Raw genomic sequence first — 14,145 nt, 5'->3', positions numbered from 1 at the left:
CTGAATCAGTCATGTGCTCAGTGTCTCACATGTGAGCCTCATCTGTCAGGTGTGTCGCGTCAGGAAAAAGGTTGAGAACCTCTCCTCTAGGGAGCTTTCTAACGCACTGCCTGGAAAAGATCAGAAGTGTCTGGATTCGTTCAGCTCTCAAGCTCTGCACTTGTCTTATGGCAAATCCACGTTACTCCTTAAATATTTTTTTTCTGACTATCAGTGTTCAGTGTTTAGTTGTGTATTGAGGAGCATCCCACCCACTGGAGTGTGACCTAGCAATGCAAGGTTCAACCTTTCGACCCTTCCAAGGGCATTCACTAAGTGCCTAGAAGTCGGAGCAGCGCAGCCGCAGAGACAGAGGGTTTGTGTGTTTCTGGACCTGGACAACTGGTTAGTGGTGGGCCCCTCTCTGGCAGGCATTCTGGAGGCCCTGCTCACGGCAAGTCGTGTTCTTCAATCACTGGGACTTCCTTATCAATTTTTGAAAGTCAAATTTGATTATATACTGGAAATTCCAATTCATAGGAACCTAGATTGACTCACTTCAGAAAAACGACTTCTGCAAGATGAGAGGTCTGGAACTTTTAATGGGCCTCACAAGGTCCCTTCAGCAATGAGACCACACATCAGCAAGAGTGATTCGTTTCTTCCTGGCTCACATTGCGGCAGTAGTTCATGTACTTCCTCTGACCCACCTTTACGTGCGTGGCCTGCAATGGGCCCTCAAGAATCAGTTGGATATCTCATCAGTTATCTGTATCTCCGAGATGCAAGCATCTCTGCAGTAGTAGATGCACCCAGAAGTCTCACCCTAGGACTCCCACTGCTTCCACCAGAGGGTCAGGAGCACACACTTGACACTTTGTAGACTCAAGAAATGTCGTCAGGAGCAGAAATGCTTCTATACCAACCTTTTGGAGCTGCAGGCTATCCAGAATGTGTTAAGACTTCCCTCTCTCTCCTGCTCTCAGATAAGAGAATCTTGATCCAAACAGAAAATCAGGTGGTTATGTTTTATATAAACAAAGTGGGATGGGCTCATATGAAGAGATTCTGAGAATTTGGTGGGGGGGCCTGTCGTCACAGTTCCTATTTCCCGGACATCCAGAATACACTGACAAACTGGCTCACCACAGTCTTCAGGCCTCACAAGTGGTCCCTAGATCACGGGATTCCAGATGATCTGTTCTTCTATTAGGGAACTCCGGTAAATGACTTGCTTGTGTCCGAGAATAACTGAAAGGTTAGACAATTCTGTTCCATGAGACCAAGCAACTGCAGATGAGCTCCGATGCTTTTGCACAACTGGAGTATCATTGTATTCTACGCTTACCTTCCTATTTCTCTCATTGCCAGGATTATCCAGAAGATCCTTTGGGACAGAGCGATGATCATTCTTATACCCTTGGCTTGGCCTCATCGAGTGTGGTATCCTTACCTCCTCTCTGCTGATCCAGCCTCCAATCCAACTGACTCTTATCATGCAGGAGGATGCAAAACTTCTGTCCTTGGCCCTCATGGTGTGGATGTTGAGCACAAGGTTGTATCCTTCCCAGGGAAGAGGAGGACATTATCGTCTCATCTAAGAAACATTTCAGCAGAAGATCTTATAGTTTCAACGGCAAGAGGTTCTCTAAATGGTGTGAGTCTGGTCTTCTGGCACCTTCGCTTGTAGCCTGAAAGAACTTCTCGAATATCTTTTCTTCCTATCGTCATCTGATCTCAACAAGTCTTTGAAGGTGCTTCAGTGCCATCGCAGCCTATCCCCAGAGGCTGAAACTCCTAAGTCTCTCTACCCTTTAGTAGCAAAGCTCATGTAGGGACTATGGCACACCAAGCCTCCAGCCTGTAAACCACCAGTATCACGGGACCTCAGCCATGAAATCTTCTGAACCTCTTGAGTCAGTGGATCGGAAGTTTCTCACCTGGAAGGTGCTGTTGCTTGTAGCCATCATCTTGGCACCCAAAGGGGGTCAGTTTTAAGTGCTGCTCGCGCTAAGATGCCCATACATGCACGTATCTGAGCTGCACGCGAGAAGTGCGTATTTATAAAGCCACTAATTATGCAAATATGTGCGTGTGTATGAGCAAAACAAAATGGCCGGAAAAGGGGCAGAGTTGTAGGTGGGGCATTAGCTTTCTGGAGTGGGACCAACAGTTACATACATAACTCTGTCGTTTAAAACCGGCTGCTGCAGCTCACAGCAGTTTGTTAGCCGCGTCTGTTTACATCTGCCCCTGATGAGGTGTAAGGTCTGCAGAAATCAACTGGATAAGGGGTGTGGGCCAACTGGGGGGAGGGCAGGATGAAGAACCAGACTGGGCAAACTAGTGGACTAATGGGTAAAACTGGGGATGGTTGTTAAATCCGCTTCCCTGTGCAAGTCCTTAAGGAGGATACATACTGTACCTTTGCTCGAGTAACTGCTTAAAATCAGGAGCACACGTATGCGCAGAGGTGTATTTTAAATTTTACGCGTGTATGTGTGTGTACGTTTGCTCGCGCGCTTGCTGTAAAGTTACCCTCCCTGCGAGCAAGTTGCAGGCCCTGGCCTTGCATTCGCCGTACCTTCAGTTTTTTGCACTCCAATTTCAGCGCGTTGTGGGAAGCTATAATGCAATGTCAGCAGCAGGAAGGACGTTTGCGCACTGCACAGTCAGTAAATGAATATTGCAGAAACACAGGACAGATCCTCGGGATGATGTGCTATTCCTCTATAGGAAACTACACCTTCTTATTATTTCTTTAGCAATGTATGCAGCCTTCCACCTGTTCCCTTGTACTGCTTTTCAGAATATTGCACGACCGGTTCTCTTTCTCAGTGTCTGCTTTGTTACAGGTCAGTGAGGGGGGGTGCAACAGATTCAGATGCCATGTGAACACTTGTGCTGTGACCCCTGAAACTGGACTGAGACCACTGTCTCATTGCACTTAGGCCACCTTCGGTGGGACTTGATCATTCTCCTGAGCTATGCAGTGCCCACTGCTTACAAGAAACCACTGCCTTTTTAGGATGAACGCTGTTTGCTTATAGCGACTGTAAATGGTTCCAATGTGCGCTGTAAGAGAGGTATTACCTTTATAAAATGATCGGGGGCATAGTTTCTTAAAAGAAAAGCTACGGCTGATTTCAAGCCCAAATCAAAACAATGTCTGAAACACTCCCTCGCTGCGAAGCCAAAACTAGCGATCGTTAAACATGCAGAACATGCGATGCAAAATAGCATGAACTTGGTGTGTTTCCCATTTCAGGATTGCTGGGGATACAGCTCTGTGCAAAAATATCCATGAGTCGGTCAGCGCTCAAATCCGAAAAAACTTTGCAAAAAGCAAGTGGAGGGTAAGCTGCATTTGTTGTAATTATTATTTTATTGTTTGGTATCACTTTGATCTCCTCAGATAATCTCATGCTGTGCCTTGGCTAGGATGGATGCAAGACACAGTTGCATAACTCTTACATGACCCGATATGTTTGATGTAGTCATTTGAACATTTAAAGGTGATGTTGGTATACAATTAGTATACAGATATAATTACATATAGAAATCAGCAATAAATGGCGTTATTATATACATTATCTCAAGAGTCTTTAAATTTGTGCCAGAGAGAGTGAAAGTGTGTTGCACAGTTGTAGACACACGTTGTCTGCCCTCTGGCACTCCAGTTGGGCTTTAATCACAAGGGTACGTGATCTATGCGTTGATCATAGAATAGGATATGGGTCCAACCTTTCCATCATAGAACGTCCTGTAAAAAATTGGTGATAGTGGTGGGAATAGAACCCGCATCCCTGAAGAGGGTGGAGGCACACATTGCCCGCCCTTCTGCTCTCCAGTTTGTTACAGGAAGTTTTATGGTGGAAAGGTTGGGCACTTATCCTAATATATAATCAATGTATAGATCACATACCCTTGTGGTTAAAGCCCAGTTGGAGTGCAGGAGAGCAGACAACGTGTGTCTACAACCGTGCAACACACTTTACCTCTGGCACCTTTCACTCTCTCTGGCTCAGATTTAGAGACTCTTAGAGAATGTATATAATGTAATTTTTTGCTGATTTATATAGGCAAATATGTACTTTATTATGTATTCAATTGTTTAGTTTTCAATTCCTCAGATTGCATGATATGCAAGTAGTGCTTTCTAGCTTCCCAGTTTCCTCCTGAAGTGAAGCTGAATTTATTAGTCATAGCTAACTCTGCTATGAAAGCTTCCTGACATAGCCATTGCTAAGGGTTAGCAGATCTTCCTAACAACTTACTTATTTTATTTGCTATACCTTTCTCTCTTTTAGTTTTTAATGTAACAGCCAATTCATTTATATCTTAAAGTCACCAAAATTTTTGTTATTGATCATGTTGTATATTGCATTTTTATTCTAACTTTGCTTTAAATTTGGCTTTGTTTTATATTTCATTTTTATTTAAGTTATATTTTAATTTTAAATTTGATTCTGTTTTTTATAGTCATATTACTGTAAACCGCTTTGGTCAATTTTTACATAGGTAAAACGGTATATAAATATGTTAAAATAAATAAGTGTCTTGTAACATAGCCAGGAGTTCAGGTTGCCTCTGCATGTCTCCTTGAAGGTCTGAGGCTCTCCTCTGCATGGTCTGGTCCCTCTCCTTCTGGTCACATCTGTGGCTGGACTGACTGCATCTGCTTTGGGCTGGAGCTGGCCGTCTGCTTGTACGCTCAAGGGGTCCGGTCATGTGCACTGGTCGTCTGCTTCGGGCTGATTGGACGCATTGATCATTTGTCCTGATCGCTTGCCTTGGGGCTGACGCCTTGCCAAAATTCTGCTCTGAGCCTCAGGCCTTTTTAGTGCTTTTCTCAAATAATAAGCAGCAAGATTGCATGTTTCTCGGTTCATTGCTTACATCTGAATATGAATCCGCACCCTTTAAATGTCAAGGCGTCGAGGTTATTTGGGTCACAAGAGATCAAAATGGTCCTATACAATATCACATGTTGTTTACCCCTTCTTCCCATGTGGTAAGGCAGTGCTAAAAGACTCTGGATATGAGGCCTTCCCTGACTGGATGTTCCTCTATATGATATGTCTTCTGTGATGCTTCTTATTAAACACAGTTCTATAGCTCTCACCAGCCGATCAATACTTGGCAATTATTGCAACTTTAGGCTCCTTTTAATCATGGTCTCAGTCCTCAGATAATTGCGGAGCTCCACGGGGCTGAATGTTTGCTTTCTAGGTCAAGGTCCAGTTTCCTCTGCAGCTGAATCTGTCTTTCTCTTACAGCTCTGAATTTTAAGTGTTGCAAAATGTTCCTTCTAGCAGAAGGTGCTAAATGCTGGAAAAGTCTCTAGGCCTGCCTTATGTAGTTTGGTTAATGTATATATTTAAATGGCCATTTTATGCATAGTATGCCCATTGCAGAAATGTAATCTGTTTTGAGTTTCAAATGTCCATTATTCCATGCATTCTGAGAGGCTTTTGTGATAGGTCAGAATAGAAATGTCCATATGAGAGGCTTCTAGCAGAAAAACAGGACATTCTTCAGGAGTTTATCCTAACTTCCTATACACTAATCTAGATGTAATTTCTCCACCCCCAAGCCAATCATAACAGTTGCAGATAGTGATATTCCAAAGGTTACTTTCCCTGTGGTGCATACACTGAGGCCCTCTGCAGAACGTCATTATTGAAGGAATGGGGACGTGATACTGTTTGAAAAACTCCTCTCTACACGCATGCTTTAGGAAAAAAATGTAAATGGAGAGCTCCTGGGGCAGGCGTCTTCTCACTCTGCTCTTCTTAACTGTCTGTGCAGTTAGTTTGTCAGTCTCCTTCTACTTTGCTTATTCCAGCTGTGATGTTATAGGGAAGGAAATAATGTCATACTGTTGTGTGCTGTTCCGCAGGTTCTTTGCAAACTTCAATATCTGTTATTGGACCCATGTAAGGATTATTCAAAGTTGGGGATGTGCAGGAGTTCTCTAGATCAGAGAGGGCACTTCTTCAGAGTTTAAGATGTGATCTGAAAAGCTGCTGTCCAGCCCCATCATTGGAATCCACTTTACTCCTGGGCCAATATGAGCACAGATCAGTTAAAGGGAGTAGGGCCTCCTGATATTCACACTTGGATGATTACCAAGCTCAGGGGGTCATTTATCAAAATGCAAAAACACCTGAGATAGCTTGCATTACAGGGCAGTAAAGTGTTAGCACATTTCACAATGTCTCCTGAAAGGCCTGCTTTAGTAGGTTTGATGGGGAGAGAGAGAAAGAGACTCTGAGAGAGAGACTGAGAGACTGATAATTTCCCTTTCTAGATGGGTATATCCATACCTATGGGAGGCCCACCAAGTGAGGGTTAGGTATTAGTGTGGGGGGTTAAGGGTCACGTTGACATTCAATGTGAGACGTACGAACAGAACAGTGGTTTCTTGTGAAGATTTGATGACCTACGGCGTGAGGAATCTCACCCAAAGATGAGATTTGTCCAATGTTCTCTCCACCTAGCTTGATGTTACCCAGGTAGAGAGTCCATCAAGCTAGGTTGAGAGAACCTTGTACAAATCTCATCTTGGAGTGAGTTTCCTCTCTCCGAAGGTCATCAAATCTTCACAAGAGACCACTGTTCTGTTCATACGTCTCACATTGAATGTCAAAGTGGCCCCTTAACCCCCTACACTAATACCTAAACCTCACCTCCAGTTGCTAGGTGGGCCTCCCATAGGGATCAAAATAGGAGAGGACAGTATGGCTAGTCTCTCTCTCTCTCTCTCTCGTTCTCTCTCTTATATGAAAAATGATCCGACCCTTCTCTCTACTCTTCAGGGAAGGAGCAATCACTAAAGTGATCCTTTATGGGGCAATATCATCCCTTTTATGGTGTCTCTAGTTCTATTAGCCTTGGGCAAATTGAGGTAATGATGCGCAATTTTATTTTTTTTTCACAGCAAGCATTTAATGCCACTGCCGTTGTCAGACATATGAGAAAGTTGCACCTCGGAAGCAGTCAGGACAGCGGCAGCGTGTCAGGTGGCCTGAGTCCTGCCAGCCCGCTTCCAGACGGAACGCCGCGCAAAGACTGTGAGTACAGGGCGGATGAAGAAGCCCGTCCAAGGCGACGTGTAGTCTTAGATAACAGGACAAGGCCGCCTCCTCCTCCACCCTCCCCCTTTCATTCCTCGTTTCCCCCTGCCCCTCATGCTCCTCTTCTCCCCGTACCTGGCTGTCATTGTGTGTTTCACTCAGAAGAAGCTTCAGGAGACTCCTTACATTTTCCTGCAGATCTTTATTTTTGGCTTCCCTGCCTACAAGTCTGTAATTGTAAGACTCTAAGGTGTTTTTTAAATTCCGAAGAAGAAAACCCTCACATAGGCTGTTTGGCTGCAAAGGAATGTAGCTTGCCAGAGGCCGGATTGAGGTTTTTTTTTTGAATGGGAAGAATTTGGGATTTTCTAACCTGGTGGAGGAGATCGCTCATTTCATGTTGTATGGATGAGCACTTACGTGGTTTTTTTTGGGTTTTTTTTGTTTCATTTTGGGCTTTTGTTCATTTTTTTATTATTATTTTATGATGTGGTTATTTTGTTTCATTTATATGAAAACAAAATATATGAAAACAAAATAACAGTACAAATCAAAAGAGGACGCCGCATCTCAGAACTGAAAAAATGCAAGGCACCCGAGCCTGCCCCCTTTCCTCCCTACTCTTACCCCAGTGTGAGTCTTCAAAAGCCACAGAGGGCACCCGTGCTGCCCATGCACTCCTGCCCCGCCGGGTCGATATTGCAAAATGGCACCGGCCCGCTCTGCAGCGTCCCCACAGCGAAACGGTGCCGGGCTGGGGGCCATCCAGTGCCATTTTGAAAGAGTAGCCCAGTGGGACAGGAGTGGCCGAGGGTCACGTCTGCCCCGTTTGAGCTTTCAAGACCAGAGACGGAGAGAGAGATTCGCTTGGGGGATTTTTTTTATTTTTAGGGATGGGCACAAGGTGTGATGGGAGGCCTGGACTGAAGCTGGGGAGCTGGGTCCGTCTTAGTGAGAAAAACGATCGGAAACCCAAGTTTTCTTGGTTTTTCTTTCATTTCATTTTCCCAATGAAACCAAACAGGACGTTTTCTTACCGTTTCCTGCGTTGTTTCCACCCAAAGGTGCGTCGCTAGCATGTTAGCTGCTTTGCAGGAGGTGGAAGAAAAGCTAAGCTGTTATTCCCTGTGCTATCACCATCAAACGTTCCCCTCTCTTACAATCAGAACCTCTGGTTTGCCTTTGACCCTAGGATGGCAGCAAACTGATTATTCCCACCCCACGCCCCACCACTGCCACCAAAGAATCTGTCCACGACCCATCCCTACAGGGAGAGGCACTGACGAGAGGTGAGAGAGAGGAAACTGGAGGGGAAGGGCTGCTTCTACTAACCTGCCCCCTTCCAGCCAGAGGAGGTCTCACTCTCTCTCGTACTCTCCTGCCCCCTTTCAGCCAGAGGAGGTCTCACTCTCTCTCATACTCTCCTGCCCCCTTCCAGCCAGAGGTCGTCTCACTCTCTCTCGTACTCTCCTGCCCCCTTCCAGCCAGAGGTCGTCTCACTCTCTCTCTCGTACTCTCCTGCCCCTTTCCAGCCAGAGGAGGTCTCACTCTCTCTCGTACTCTCCTGCCCCCTTCCAGCCAGAGGTCGTCTCACTCTCTCTCGTACTGTCCTGCCCCCTTCCAGCCAGAGGTCGTCTCACTCTCTCTCGTACTGTCCTGCCCCCTTCCAGCCAGAGGTCGTCTCACTCTCTCTCGTACTGTCCTGCCCCCTTCCAGCCAGAGAAGGTCTCACTCTCTCTCGTACTGTCCTGCCCCCTTCCAGCCAGAGGTCGTCTCACTCTCTCTCGTACTGTCCTGCCCCCTTCCAGCCAGAGGTCGTCTCACTCTCTCTCGTACTGTCCTGCCCCCTTCCAGCCAGAGGTCGTCTCACTCTCACTCTCTCTCGTACTGTCCTGCCCCCTTCCAGCCAGAGGTCGTCTCATTCTCTCTCGTACTGTCCTGCCCCCTTCCAGCCAGAGGTCGTCTCACTCTCACTCTCTCTCGTACTGTCCTGCCCCCTTCCAGCCAGAGGTCGTCTCACTCTCTCTCGTACTGTCCTGCCCCCTTCCAGCCAGAGGTCGTCTCACTCTCTCTTGTACTGTCCTGCCCCCTTCCAGCCAAAGGAGGTCTCACTCTCTCTTGTACTCTCCTGCCCCATTCTAGCCAGAGAAGGTCTCACTCTCTCTTGTACTCTCCTGAACCCTTCCAGCCAGAGGAAGTCTCACTCTCTCTTGTACTCTCCTGCCCCCTTCCAGCCAGAGGAGGTCTCACTCTCTCTTGTACCCTCCTGCCCCCTTCCAGCCAGAGGAGGTCTCACTCTCTCTCGTACTCTCCTGCCCCCTTCCAGCCAGAGGAGGTCTCACTCTCTTGTACTTTTCTGCTTCTAGATAATTAGGGAGCCTGATGGAAATTTTAGAGCTATCAAAAAGTTGATAGATTTATAGCTAAATTGTCCAAAAATATCTAAATTAGGACCCTGTCTCATTCAGAGCTCTAAAATCTCCATCGGGTTCAAAAAGTCACCAGCTCTAGTCTAGCTACGAGATGGCTGAATTGGCACCGCTGCTCAGCAGGGTCAGCAGAGCTTGTGTTCATTCTTTCTTGTGGTTACATCTCAAGCCACTTAAAATGTTGTTTTCTTTTTGTTCCCCTTCCACCCAGGTTTGTCCCCCTCCAGCCCCTGTAGCTTTTTGTCTGCCCTTTCTGCCTCGTCCTCGGGAGCGGAGCAGAGGCCTAGGCCGGCCTCCGTGGCGACGGTGCAGACGGGGGGCAAGTGAGCGGCGGAGGCGGGGAGAGAGCGGCGGACGCCTGCATGCTGCACCCACGGGCGGACGAGAAGAAGGAAGATTCTTTTTTTTTTTGTTTTTTAATGGCCATATTTTATACTGCAGTGGGGGTGGGGCGGGCAAAAGCTGCGTTTTATTCTAAGGACTTCTGTGCCGCACAAGCGAGAGGACTGAAGGGTATCTGGTGCTGTGGATAGGAGTCTGAACCTCTGCACCTATGGGACAATGGTTTCACCTTTACTCTCCTAACCGGTTTACCCCCTTTTCAGCCTGGGTACCCTATGTATCGTACATTTTCAGTAATTAAGGTCGCAACTGGATTATTTAAATATTAATTATTTTTTTTTTTTCTATCTGGAAGGCGGTTCCTGTCTGAAATGAGCTCCCTTGGCCTTTCCCTCTGCTGCGTTACTTTGCTTTTATCAGCAGAAATTTTCATTAACATTAAGCAAATGTTGCAGAAAGGCTGTATATTTTTGTTACTTCTGTGCTGTAAACTAAGATTACGATGCTGTGCAGGGTCAACTGTGCACTTATTGGTGGATGATCACTTTCACTGGCCCCTCCGCACCTTTCTCTACACAAATTAGAGCAAACTAATTAAAACAGACGAGTTCAGCAGGTGTGTCATTTAGGAACGTGCAAGGCGATGTGGACTTGAAAAAACAGGACATGAGATATAATCACGCCTCGTGTCCCGCACTGCAGGGCACTCCTCGTGTCTCACAATGCAAGGGCACGCCTAATGTCCTTTAGTGCAGAGCATGCCTCTTGTGTCACAGTGCAAGGCAACGCCTATTGTGTCACAGTGCAAGGCAACGCCTATTGTGTCACAGTGCAAGGCAACGCCTATTATCCCACAGTGCAAGGTACTCCTCGTGTCCCACCATTCAAGGGCATATCTCGTGTCTCACAATGCAAGGGCACGTCTGGTGTCCTATAGTGCAAGGGTACCCCTCGTGTCTCACAATGCAAGGCACGCCTAATGTCCTATAGTGCAGAGCATGCCTCGTGTGTCACAATGCAAGGCCACGCCTATTATCCCACAGTGCAAGGTACTCCTCGTGTCCCACCGTTCAAAGACACATCTCGTGTCTCACAATGCAAGGGCACGCCTGGTGTCCTATACTGCAGGATACTCCTCGTGTCTCACAATGCAAGGGCACGCCTAATGTCCTATAGTGCAGAGCATGCCTCGTGTGTCACAGTGCAAGGCAACGCCTATTGTGTCACAGTGCAAGGCAATGCCTATTGTGTCACAGTGCAAGGCAACGCCTATTATCCCACAGTGCAAGGTACTCCTCGTGTCCCACCATTCAAGGGCATATCTCGTGTCTCACAATGCAAGGGCACGTCTGGTGTCCTATACTGCAGGATACTCCTCGTGTCTCACAGTGCAAGGGCACCCCTAATGTCCTATAGTGCAGAGCATGCCTCGTGTGTCACAGTGCAAGGCAACGCCTATTATCCCACAGTGCAGGGTACTCCTTGTGTCCCACTGTTCAAGGGCACATCTCGTGTCTCACAATGCAAGGGCACGCCTGGTGTCCTATAGTGCAGAGCATGCCTCGTGTGTCACAGTGCAAGAGCACGTCTGGTGTCCTATAGTGCAGGGTACTCCTCGTGTCTCACAATGCAAGAGCACACCTAATGTCCTATAGTGCAGAGCATGCCTCGTGTGTCACAGTGCAAGGGCACCCCTAATGTCCTATAGTGCAGAGCATGCCTCGTGTGTCACAGTGCAAGGCAACGCCTATTATCCCACAGTGCAAGGTACTCCTCGTGTCCCACCGTTCAAGGGCATATCTCGTGTCTCACAATTCAAGGGCACGCCTGGTGTCCTATAGTGCAGAGCATGCCTAATGACCCACAGTATAGTGATACACTCTTCCTAGAAGCGAGCTGAACATCCACCATGCAGGCACCATGCACTATCTCAGAAGTCTTACTGAGTCATTGCAGTACACTGTTGGCCGCTTATAGGAGCGTTTACTCATGCAGTGAAATAAGCAGAGATGTCAGTGTGCAATAGATTGTTACTTTTCTAAGCAGCATGGGTTGCTGCTGATGCTTGGAGAATCCATTTGGTAAGAGCCACGGTGGGGCGGGACAGGCTGACATTGCTGTTCCACCGCCCTGCCACAGAATGGAAGTATGGGAGGGAGCCCTGCGCATGTTGAAACCAGCACAGAGCCCACCTGTGATCCCGGCTAACGAGCCACACTGCGTCACAAGGTTAATTAGTGTAAGAGAAGCCGGGAGTCAGCAGAAGGACGGCATGAAGATCCCAGCTCACAGCTCCTAGGAAGATTCCTCTGCCGAATCGATTGCCCGGCAAGAGTTTCGCAGCAGCCCTACGCTGTTCAGCCTTCGGGTGACTCGGATTGGATTCCTGGAATGGGCTTCTTCCCCTGGGGCCAGCCAGGCTTTGGGGAGGGGGATTCTCAGTCATTGCTCAGTGGTGACACCTACTGGCCTGATGTGTACCTGGTTCTGGAGGCCAGGGAAGAGCCACGGAGGGGCTCTAAGATCGGGGGGGGGGGGGAGGGAAGCCTTGGGACGTTCCCAGTGAAGGCCAGTTCCAGAGGGGCTTGAAGCCCAAAAGAGCAGGAGGCTGGTAGGCTAAAAAGAATCCATCTGCTTCTGCTGCCTGTGTGGTCCATATGAGAGCCAAGAACCCTTTTCATTTAGTCACTAAACAGAAGCCTTATTTTTATATTCTAATCTTTTTAATCAAAAGTCATTCTGTGCATCTACCATGAATAAAAACAAAAAATAACATTCCATGCTGGACTTTGGGCAGTCTTGCCAGATGTAACCATTGCACTATAACAGTAAAATATGTGAGACAAAAAACGTCATATTTATCTATATATAAAACGCTCGTGCCGGTCAGTGAGTTGTCAGTCACACTGTTATGTCTGTCTGTGGCCACCAGGTGGCACCCAGAACAGCGGATGGTGCAATGTGCAACGACAGTATGCTCTGTCTGCAAAGCACTGTCTCTCACACACACATACACACACACACACACACACACAGGCTGTTATTGACCCGACAACCCAAGCGATGCTAAGTAATATTTGCTAATATGCTCTGTCTGTGAAGCCCTGTTTCTCACGCTCCCACACACAGGGACAGGCTGGCATAAGAACACACGCATATGCAAGCTCAAACTCGCACAAGAATGCAGACAAGCTTGCATTCATATGCAGAAGTGCACGCAAGCTTGTGCAAGCATGCAAAAGCAAGCACAGGCGTGCACACAGGCTCACACGTGCATACACACACATGGGCAGGCAAACACACATATACTCAGGCACAGCCACCTGTACCCAGGCACAGGCCCCCACATGGTCAGGTGGAGGCCATCCATACACAGGCACAGACCCCCACGTGCACGCACACACACACATGCTGTTATAAGCCAGACTCCCTGAGCAACTCCCTGAGCAACGGTTTACTAGCGTATATATCAACTATACTTTATAACACTCGTATTATTCAATTTTATGAAAGACCAAGTGACCGCCTTGCTATCCTTGCAAAAGCCTTCTTTCATATTTCATTTTGTACCAGGTAATTGATTTCATTATGGAGGAGTAGAACGAGGAGCGTTCTTTTCTTGTTCTTTCAGAAACATAGTTATTACTTGGGAAAAACGTGAGGAGCAGGAGCCTCCCCACGGGCTGTGCGGGGGCAGAAGCTGCTTTTTCCTCAGAATTGCCCCTGCAGTCCTCGGCTTGGAGTTTGGCGTTGGCTTCTCTTGGTGCCGGCTGAGTCCTGGATGGTCTCTTGTATTGCCCGCCCTGTGTTTGGTGGGATTTTGCCCAAAAGATGCGCCGCTTCTCTGCGCCAGCTAAAGCAAGATACCATAGCGAGAATGCAAAGAGGAACAAGGTCGCGGCTCAGAGAGACGCAGAGCATCCCACAGGAATCCCCTGCGGTTCTCCCGACGCCATCGGTAGCTGAGTTTTGTCGTGACGTATTCGGGTTTTGCTCGTCATGGGGGTGACTTGCCCGGTACAGGACTAGAAGAGGCATCCCTAAATGTCTTAACCGCTGCAAAAGCCCTCTCCTGTGAATCCAAGCCATCTATTGCCCTTTCATTTCATGGGCTCTTCCTGACTTAGCTGAAGCCAAGGAGAGAGCAGAGTCCTCTGCCAGAGCGAGGCGGGGAGGCGCGAGGCCTGGGATTCAATGAATCGGCCACGATGCGCACGGCTCCTGCCCCAGGATGACAGGATCTGGATTTTCGATTGGATTCAGCCCGTTTGTTTAACTCGTACCTGAAGCAATGGAGAGTTAAGTGACTTGCTGGG

General features: G+C 47.6%; 1 protein-coding gene across 3 annotated transcripts in view; it reads left to right on the top strand.

The window, feature by feature from the left end:
- The window catches only part of CAMK1D (calcium/calmodulin dependent protein kinase ID), a 385,522-nt gene extending 375,169 nt beyond the window's left edge, over window positions 1-10,353 (top strand). For all 3 annotated transcript variants that reach the window (XM_029615125.1, XM_029615123.1, XM_029615126.1), the window contains 3 exons: window positions 3,248-3,335; window positions 6,923-7,055; window positions 9,699-10,353. In XM_029615125.1, coding sequence (XP_029470985.1) covers window positions 3,248-3,335; window positions 6,923-7,055; window positions 9,699-9,814 — 337 coding nt within the window. In that variant the 3' untranslated portion in view covers window positions 9,815-10,353. The remainder of the gene's footprint in view (window positions 1-3,247; window positions 3,336-6,922; window positions 7,056-9,698) is intronic.
- Window positions 10,354-14,145: the final 3,792 nt, after the last annotated feature.

The sequence above is a fragment of the Rhinatrema bivittatum genome, chromosome 9, assembly GCF_901001135.1.
Source record: "Rhinatrema bivittatum chromosome 9, aRhiBiv1.1, whole genome shotgun sequence".
Taxonomy (NCBI): domain Eukaryota; kingdom Metazoa; phylum Chordata; class Amphibia; order Gymnophiona; family Rhinatrematidae; genus Rhinatrema; species Rhinatrema bivittatum.
Note: the sequence above shows the minus strand (reverse complement) of the source record. Positions and strands in the feature narration are given on the sequence as shown.